The following is a 10,651-nucleotide window of genomic DNA, read 5'->3' as shown; positions in this document are numbered from 1 at the left end:
GCAATAAAAAAAAAAATAGTATATTTATGGTTTCTACTAAGAAATTTTGTTTACCTAAATATATACTATTTATATATTTACATTCAAAATACATAAATATTTGTGTAGAATAATAAATATATATGGAATATTACGCCTACATATACAAAATACGTACGTATACATATTTACAAATGTAATAGGTTTATGAGGACAGAAGATGCTCTTTGTTCTGCTTTTGAAGACATTCAACGATATTGTATAGAGAAAACAAATGCTAAAACAATGATCTAGGAAAGCAAACATCCGACTAGCCCGATGACGGTGGTTGTTATGCCTGTAACCTACGCACAAAATACCAGGACAGCTGACTACAATCGTACAAATATTGTATTTGTATGATTATGAGATTTGTTCTTAGATAAAATTCCAGTTTTGTTGATATTGATTTAATTTGATACGTAGGTAGATTTACATAACCTGAATGTAAATAGTAGGCACTTAAATATTGTATGGAATATTCTCTACGAATTAAAATACTTAAAAGTAAATACTTTTTAGTCATTATTGCCGAAATTAATTAATCCGTATCTGAGCAAAAAATTTGCAATATTTGGGTGAAACGACGCATTAAAACATTGCGGCGGCGGTTTCGGCATGCCTCTGTCGCACTACATACAACCTTTGGCTTACCTTCACCTTCGTCATTGCATCGTTAACTGGTTGTTAGATTGGGTCGTTGTTCGCTGGCTCGCTGCATCGACTGGTGTATAAGCAAAACCGGCGCGCTGGCGGCACCCGCAGCCATTGTCGCACAGCCGCAGTTGACGCGTGCGCGGTTACGTACAGTTTGCGCGCGAAATTCGCGAATTGTTATTGACAGTTTATATTTTTTAATTTTTTATCATAACTTTTTTATTTTATAACTATTTTGGACAGTTATTTTCTTTATAAGTGTTTTGTGTTTTGGGAAGAAAGAGAAAGATACAAAAATGAAATATAAGGTAAGTTAGTTACAAATTTCTAATTCGATGTAATATTCAGATTGATATTAATATGTACTAAGGTACATACGTAGTCAAATATTTTTCTCACTACCGTCAAAACATAGACAAAAGTTACTTTATTGAATTGAGTTTCTTGATTAAAAATTACTATACTGTGCTCATGAAATTTAATTCAATGATCTTAGGATTTCTTAGGATTTATATTGTAAATGGACTTATGCTATATTTATTTATTATTATAAAATACGTCCCAAATAGGTAGGTACAAATGAAAATCTTTTATCCGCATATAATTTTAATTACTAGATAACGCTACCGATTTTAAATCTATAATAATATTCAATATTTATCTAGTTTTATTGCAAATGTAAAATCTGGAAAAAATCATTAATTGCCGTTGATCACTAGTTAATTATTTACTTCATAAGTTATTCATAAAAAATGAGTTATTAATTTGAAATACATTTTTTTTTATTATCGGTATAGTCCGTAATAAAAATTGTCGTATTACAATACGGAATCTAAGAAAGCTGTTATAGTTTCCATATTTCATTTATCGCCATAAATTACACTATTGGCGATCAACCAATAGATAATAAATTTAATCGAAAATTGAATAATGCGCTAACTCAATAAAAAATCAATTAAAGCTACCATATTAAGTCGGTCAACGATAGGTCACTATGCCAAGCGTCATTAGACTTCTCTGTCTACGTAGCGATAACAGCGTAGACTCGTAGAGCTTCATATTAGTCGTAACCCTCGGATTTGTTTTCTTTAACTAAATTTATTTAGCTAGATAACTAGATGTATATTTACATAATCATAATGTACAGTAGTTCTCCATTGTATGTGTTGTGATTTGTGAGTCAATATCGATACGTACGTGTAATTGTTTATCTGTAACAATTTTCTATTTTTTCACCGCATAATTACATTTCTGTTTTGTCAAATGTTGTTTGGGAGAGAATGCTATATAGTATTAATTCCGCCTTTTGTACCAAACATTTTTTTTTTGTAATATGGTCAATAAACAATAAATAAATAAATTACAATTTATTCTATACCAAAGATTTATACTCCGTATTTATAAAAACTCAAACCTACACTGTTTTGTTCAATTCACTTTCATTCAAATTGGAAATTTAGCATAAAAGAAAGAGATAATACAGTTCAATAGCTAAAATAGGTTTATGACACGTTTGACATTTTATAAATAAGGTGCTATATATTTACTGATAGTAAAAAATATAGGCTATTTGTTGTAACCAGTCCATTTATAAATCCGGCTTGAAATAAACATCTACGACACTTTCTCATCTAAACAATAGGTATAATTTTTTTTTATACAACTTAGAATGGCAAACAAGCTGACGGCCCACCTGATGGAAAGTGGTAACCGTCGCCTATAGACATGAGCAGTACCATGGACATAACAGAGTATACTGTTTCGCCCATGATACCCCCCATGCGTTGCCATTCCTGAGGACTCAAGTGTTATTCCTCCGTACCCAGTAAATTCACGCCATATCCCACCCTTCAAACCGAAATACAGCCATGCAAACACAACTGTTTCCCGGTTGAAATACGAATGGGACAGAGGTACCTTATCCAGGTTCCATTCGGGATAAGCAGAGAAGATTGACAGCTAAAGTCTGTAGTTTTATATACATCTCTTACCTTGCTTTCCTTAGCATAGATGAGAGCACTATTCTATATTTATCCATAAAAAAATATCATTGCAAGTAGAAAAAGTTTTTTTTGGTATCTTGTAATGTCAACGCAATTGTTTTTTTTTTCAAATAATTGTAAAAATTCGATTAGCCTCTTTACTTTATTATGTATCTTATTAGGTAAATACGTTTATTTTAAGAGCACGCTACTACAATTTTGAACGTAGCTAAAAAAAATGTTATTAGTCGTGTCACTGGTGCGAGATCTCAATTATTTTTTTAATTATACCTATTTAGAGGCAAAGAACACAAATCGCACTTGGCCGGTTTATTTTTAACGGCCCATGAACGTCCAATAAGACTATTTTTATACATTTTCACATAGCATAAGGATGAGATAAAGCTGTTCCCACGGCGGTATCCGTGTGTAGCACGTTGCATTGACGCCATTTGCCTTTGTGAAGATTTTGGATGTACCTACACACTGTGTAAATGTTGTTAATTAATTAAATAGGATATAGTCTCGTTTAGTGTTGCCACTTTATTTAACGTTTATACAATTAAATGGAACTGGCCATTTTCAAAAGGCAAACGTTTTTATTTCGTCCACATTTTTAATGACGTATCGCGTAACGTATCTACACGTTACGCGATACGTCATTAATTATGTACCGATTTGAATAATTCTTTTTGCAAATTATAATCTTCATTCCCGTATTACTTCTATATTAGTTGTGATATGTTTGAAGCGCTCGTTTTTTAGTGAGGTACTAAACTGCCTGCTGCGGAGTAAACTTTAATAATATAAATTTAATAATTTAATATTTAGTCCCACAAAAAAAATACTTCCATCGTGGCCAAATCAATTATACTGAATTAAAACTAAACTACTAGACCGATTTTAATAAAATTTCTGTGGAACCAATCTGAAAGTATACCCTTTTAGGTAAAAAAATATTTTTTCAAATCGGTTTATAAATGACGGAGTTCTGACAAAACAAACATAAAAAAAGAACTATTGAATTGAAAACCTTCTTTTTTTAAGTCGGTTCTAAATATCCAACAAAATATACCGTAACGTCATCTCTTCTAAAAAGAAACGCGCACATAAAAAATATCATAATATTTTCTATGTAAATACGTAGTTAATATTTACATATGTGACATTATTTTATATAAAAAAAAAACTAGTTAATTAATTTATTCATTGTACAAAGTCCTGACGGTGTGGATTCACACAAATAATCAGATACCTGCTCATTAAAACGTCACGAATTCGTCGTCATATGTACCAATAATTATGCGTAATTTAATTAATTCATTACAACACTAATGAATAATTTTTTTTTTGTTATAATTAATTTTATTCATTAGAATAAAAAAAAAAAGAAATTAGAGAAGAAGAAAAAAAAGAATTTTGGACAATTTCATTTTACTGTTTTACAGATACTTGTTTAATACAAACAATTATTTTCAGAAGTATATCTGTTTGTAAATGCCTAGATGTTTTATATACAGACTAGCTTTTAAGCCTGTTAGTTTTAGTCTATTTACAATTTTATTGTAAATAGACTAAAAACAACAGACTATGTTATATATATATATATATATATATATATATATATATATATATATATATATATATATATATATATATATATATATATATATATTGATGACAATGAAATGGTAAGCCTGCCTACGTTCTTGGTATACACTGGCAGGACACTGGGGATGATAGGTGAGAATGAAAGCAAGTCAGTTAGCCCATCGTGATAAGTTCCACGAGCTTTATACCTATCTATATTTATGAAAAATAGTTGCTGACCTGGCAAAGACTGTTTCGTCTCCTACTGCCACCTATTGGATAAAAAATATCTCATCAGTTAAGCTGTTGGCAACAATACACAAAAAAATGCATTAAAATTGATGGAGTGATATCGGAAATCAACATGACGAATATTGCGACATAGGATTTTTCAATATTAAATTGATTATAATATTAATTCTCAACTAAAACCTAGAAATTATATAATTCTAATTTCAAACTATACCTACTTGACTGAAGCCTTGCATGCTGAAGTGGCAGTTACGTTAAATACTTACTATATGTACCTACCTTATAATTGAGATAACCACACTTACAAGATGGACGTGGATTGCTTTAAATGGTCGTGCATGGGAGATTTAAATCGTTATTTTTATATTACGATTTAAATCTTACATATAATAGAATACATTTTGTTTGACATACAATTCAATATAATATTTAAAATAATGAACTTGATTTGTCTAATAATTGAAATAACTCATGAACACCAGAGGGAGACTTTGTACAAAAGTCGATTGCTTGGACCTCTGTCCCATTCGTGTTTAAACCGTGAAGCAGTTGTGTTTGCATGGCTGTGTTTCGGTTTGAAGGGTGGGATATGGCGTGAATTTACTGGGTACGGAGGAATAACACCTGAGTCCTCAGGAATGGCAACGCATGGGGGGTATCATGGGTGAAACAGTATACTCTGTTATGTCCACGGTACTGCTCATGTCTCTAGGCGACGGTTACCACTTCCCATCAGGTGGGCCGTCAGCTTGTTTGCCATTTTAAGTTGTATAAAAAAAAAAAAAGTCTGTATTGAATCAAATTTATAATTGTGAAAACAATTTCGGTTGAAAAAAGCAGTTGTTTAGTGTAATATTTTATCCTGTAATGAAAATAATGTAAAAATAAAATAAAAAAAAATCAAACCGTAAGAGTTAAAACATAGTTGTTCATAAATATTTTCAATTAACACTTAAGTAAGTGGGTTTTATACCATTAATGAATATTTCGCTAAAAAAACAAATGCACTTCACAACCTACACTAGAGATACCATTGATGCTTCTGTAGTACCATTGATGATACACTAATTAATATCACAGTTTGTTAAAATATTTTATTAATTTCGACAACTATTGTACAGGCTTTTATTTTCCGTTTACTGTAATAAATAATAATAATATATTGTATGACTAAGGAAAGGAAATATAATGTAGAATATATATATATATATATATATATATATATATATATATATATATATATATATATATATATTGATAAAATTTGCACGCCGACATAGAGGTAGAATGTACATGGGAAATATAAACCTCTATTATTTAAAATTACCTGCATTCTAGCAAAATAAATTCATTTCATTTAAAAAAAAAAGTTATTTATCAACCTATGTTTTTGCAAAATAAATTATATGATTTGATTTGATTCTCGCCCGTTCTCAACTAAAACTGTATTCCAAATGGGCGGTAGAATTATAAAGAAATTACTATTTAAATTCGCTTGTAAATAATTAAATTAAGTTTAGTTGAATAAAAATATTTTATTTATTTTACTATTTAGTTTACTATTGTAATCTTTTGGAGGAAACAATAAAGAGTATCTATCTATCTATCTATATGCTTTTGTACATTCCTTATAGTATAGATTTTTTTTTTGATGGGTGAAAATAAAATGTTAACGTAACACCCGCGCCAACGGGATACGCTGGCGGAGCACCAGTGAAGGGAGATAGATGAGAATGAAAACAGGCCAGTTAGCCCATCATGATGAATTCATCAGGAATTAACCATGATAATTTCTAGGGAGAACCACGAGGAGGTCGACCTGGAGCAATATACCCAATATTGCTAGCAATGGGATTCTCAGTCTCCATTACTAACAATCGCTTTCCCCCCTATAGTATAGATATTAGGTTATAGCAAAAGTGTACACAGGTGGTCTATTTTTACTCTTCAACAAATATAATCGACGATCAAACAATGAGTGTAAGGCGAACAAAAATCGATCTCATGCACATGGAAATACAATATACCAAAATGTTTGTGAATGTAACTGTACAACGCGACCATTGTTGAATGGGACTGTATTTATAAATAAGTTACGATAATTGTTCGTTACAATATCGGTAAATATATCGTTAATCGACTTACAATAGTGGGAGGTGGTCAAATGAATTCTATTTTTATCGATTTATCAATTCGATTTTTGTCAATTTCGCTGATAGTGAAGCAGCTGTGTTTGCATAGCTGTGTTTCGGTTTGAAGGGTGGGATATGGCGTGAATTTACTGGGTACAGAGGAATAACACCTCAGTCCTCAGGAATGGCAACGCATGGGGGGTATCATGGGCGAAACAGTATACTCTGTTATGTGCATGGTACTGCTCATGTCTATAGGCGACGGTTACCACTTACCATCAAGTGGGCCGTCACCTTGTTTGCCATTCTAAGTTGTATAAAAAAAAAGATTAATTTTAAAATGGATAAATTTTAAATTATAATTGTAATGCAAATTTTTTACTTATTTTAAACTTTAATGTTATTACTAAAATATGTAAGTTTCTTTTTTACATATTTCAGTAATCATATTACAAACTTTTCTAAGTTTAAAACGTTTGGAAAAAAAATTACCGCTATGAAATAAAATAAGAATGTTTACAAAAATAAAAATATAACAAAGAGATACATTACACACGCCACGTTGAATATAAAGTGGACGTTATGAAGGAATTCCTTTGCTTATCAGTCTAATCACAGTTATTTGTCACTGATTGTGAGATTTTATATTCTCGATAAAGTCCAAAAATACCAAAATGTAATAAATTACTAAGAACGCTGACCTTTGTAAAAAATGCAATCTTTTTAAAAATATTCGGATGTTTGTCTAATCCAGAGTGTTTGTATTATTGTGTTTTTGTTGATATAATACTATCATTTCAGTCGATAACTGTCCAGTATGGAACATAGGCCTCCGGAAACAACATCTACGGGAAAGGAAGGGGTAGTCTATTCTATGCCGGGACCACACGGGATAGATAGACAATGTCTTAGATTATTAACCCACAGTCTACATTTTACCTTAAAATTTTGACAAAACAAAGCTATTTTCCTATAAAGGAAATTTTCCTTTTTTTAAATTTCTTTTAAAAATCTTTTTTTATATAGGTATAATTTTAAAAATTTAGAGCAAAGCTTCTTTATAAAACGCCACCCCTTCCTTTCCCGTGGGTGTCGTAAGAGGCGACTAACGGTATTTAATGATTCAAAGATAGTAGCGTTCCTCTTTAAACATATCCAAAGCCTAATTGTGGTTGCCAATTCGCTTGCCAAGCATGGCAACTACTAGCAGAACCTCTATAGGCAGAGGCTTATGTTCATCAGTGGACAGTTAAAAGCTGATATGTGATGACGATGTTAAAAAACTTGATTAACAATTGACGGAAACAACAAACGTAGTAAATTTATTAAATTCCCGTTATCCAGTTATATATAAATTTGAATACACATCGCGAATCTTCAATTAATGTCCAAGGAAGTGCAAACAATATCCTTGACAGGATTTATCTGTTCCGTCCAAAGGAATGAGTAAGTACTTACAACTGTAAAGTCATGTAACGAATGAAACCGAACCAGCTGCGTATAACGGAACATTCTTATGAGATTTTAAGCAAATCTGATTTATTTATTCTTGATATTTGATTTTGTCTGTAAATGTGACTGCAATTTGTTACTTCAGCAATACTTTTTTTTATGCAACTTAGAATGACAAAGAATACTGTTTCGCCCATGATACCCCCCATGCGTTGCCAAACATGTGATATTTAAACATGTCCTACAAATATAATTATATCAACCGACTTCAAAAGGGAGGTGGTTATCAATTTGGTTGCATTTTTTTGTTTGTTATCTCATAACTCCGTCAGTTCTGAACCGATTTGTAAAATTCTTTTTTCATCTGAAAGGATATACTTACAGTTTAGTCCTGTAGAAGTTTTATCAAAAACAATTCAGTAGTTTAGTTTTTAAATTAAAATAACTGGTTAAATAACAATTGAAGTAAATTTTTTTATAGGACACAATTTTAATTATATTACTTAAACATATTTCCTTAACTTTTTTTGCCTCCTATTAAAAGAACACGAAACCAAGTAAGAGAAGTCCAAATGAGGCGACAAACTCGACACGCCTAACTGTAATGCATCCTTTATCGCACGTATCTTGGTCCCGTTTTAATTCATATCCATTACTTACATCCGTGTCCGTTACTCTGATCTTTAACGGACATTAACCATTGTTCACTTATACAAGTGAACAAGATACATCACCCTTTAAAAATTGACATGTATCCGTGGGTCGTTGACACGATACAGTGGTGACACCTCGTTTTAACAATGGACATTCTGGTACAGTTACTTTTTATTCCATTCGTGTTAGGCATCAGCGGCCGATTTATCGTATTGTTTGCGTACAAGAACTGACCTACAGATATATGTACGAGATAAGATGATCGATTCGTTTAAATATTGTAACAATGAATTTTAAGGGTACAATAAACTTTTTGAATTAAATAATGTTATACTGATTAATCTCTGCGTGCTTACGAATATACATACTATATATATATATATATATATTTTTTTTTTTTGTTAATAATACGTAAGGCAAATGAGCATTCGACTCAATTACTATGTTTATATGTATATTAATTTACATGAGTACCTCTGTTTAGTTTCTTAAATAGTTCTGCTGTCAAGTAACTCAATGACTGTTTCTCAGTTAGATGGACAATCAAATTGTAAGGTACTGAGAAATAATATTTTAACCTTAGTTCTCAGAAATATCTATGAAGCTATTATTATCTATCTATCTATCATTTTATAAGGGCTCTATATATTAAAAAAAAAAACCTTTACAATATCAAATTCCTTTATAATCATATAGATAACGCTGTTATAGACTGGCATTTCATTTTTTAATTTAATTTAACCAGATTCTAAATTTAAAAAGACAATTTTTTTTATTTATTTCAGGTCTTTAGTTAAGATTATGCCAATGAGTTAATAAGAAAAACTTGCAAAGTACTTGTAGTTCCGATACCAATTAAAATCCATTTATTTTTTTAATGCTGACTGTACGTATGTAAAATACGCGATCATTGCCGATTAGGCGCGGCTGGTAAAAGCTCACGTCCTTGCATAACAGAGATGCGCTTGCGCATCCACAGAGGAATAGGTGTATTGACACTAATAAATCGCATTGTGGCTCAGAACGTGGAATAGTATTAAAATTGGCTTGTACATTGAGCAAGTGCTATCATATTTTTATACAACTTAGAATGGCAAACAAGCTGACGGTCCACCTGATGGAAAGTGTTAACCGTCGCCTATAGACATGAGCAGTACCATGGACATAACAGAGTATACTGTTTCGCCCATGATACCCCCAATGCGTTGCCATTCCTGAGGACTCAGGTGTTATTCCTCTGTACCCAGTAAATTCACGCCATATCCCACCCTTCAAACCGAAACACAACCATGCAAACACAACTACTTCACGGTTGAAACACGAATGGGACAGAGGTACCCAAGCAATCGACTTTTGTACAAAGTCTCTCTCTGGAAGTTGGGGAAAACAACCAATATTTTATATATTTCGTCTCCCATTTAGATTACAGTATATTTTATTTAATTTTATATTAAACTATTTGCCTATGGAATATCACAAAGTTTTTAACTGCTACTTCATATTCGTGGATTTTACAAGTAAGAAAACCAAATATACCACATTTAAATGGCGTAGCAAGACAAAACATATATTAGATTTTAATTTACACCACTAGGTGAACAACCACGCACCTCATCCAATTTGGTACAGTATTTTGTACGTCATGTCATAACAAAAATACAGGCAGAAATTTTCTAAAAATAATTGCTTTTTTTATTTTTTTATTTAAACTTGTTTGCCAATCTAAGTTGAATAATAAAAAAAAAAAAAGAAAAAGTAAAATAAGATTATAATTATCGAAGTTTGAACTGTTTATAAATTGAACTGTACCCGTAGTACACGTTCTCTAACCAAATAACCGTGCCTATCCCGTATAATGAATTTGATAGAAATTGACATTCGACATAATCGTTTCAGCCTTGCCTCGTTATCGCT

The 10,651-nt window shown here is 31.3% G+C and overlaps 1 protein-coding gene across 1 annotated transcript in view; it reads left to right on the top strand.

Moving 5' to 3' along the window:
- Positions 1-699: 699 nt before the first annotated feature.
- The window catches only part of LOC113511425 (neprilysin-4-like), a 79,802-nt gene continuing 69,850 nt past the window's right edge, over positions 700-10,651 (top strand). The window contains exon 1 of the mRNA XM_052895304.1: positions 700-983. Within this exon, the coding sequence (XP_052751264.1) occupies positions 972-983 (12 nt within the window). The 5' untranslated portion in view covers positions 700-971. The remainder of the gene's footprint in view (positions 984-10,651) is intronic.

This window comes from Galleria mellonella, unplaced genomic scaffold (genome assembly GCF_026898425.1).
Source record: "Galleria mellonella isolate WM207_F2 unplaced genomic scaffold, CSIRO_AGI_GalMel_v1 utg270, whole genome shotgun sequence".
In the NCBI taxonomy this organism is placed as follows: domain Eukaryota; kingdom Metazoa; phylum Arthropoda; class Insecta; order Lepidoptera; family Pyralidae; genus Galleria; species Galleria mellonella.
The sequence above is the reverse complement of the archived record's forward strand: the minus strand, read 5'-3'. Positions and strand labels throughout refer to the sequence as shown.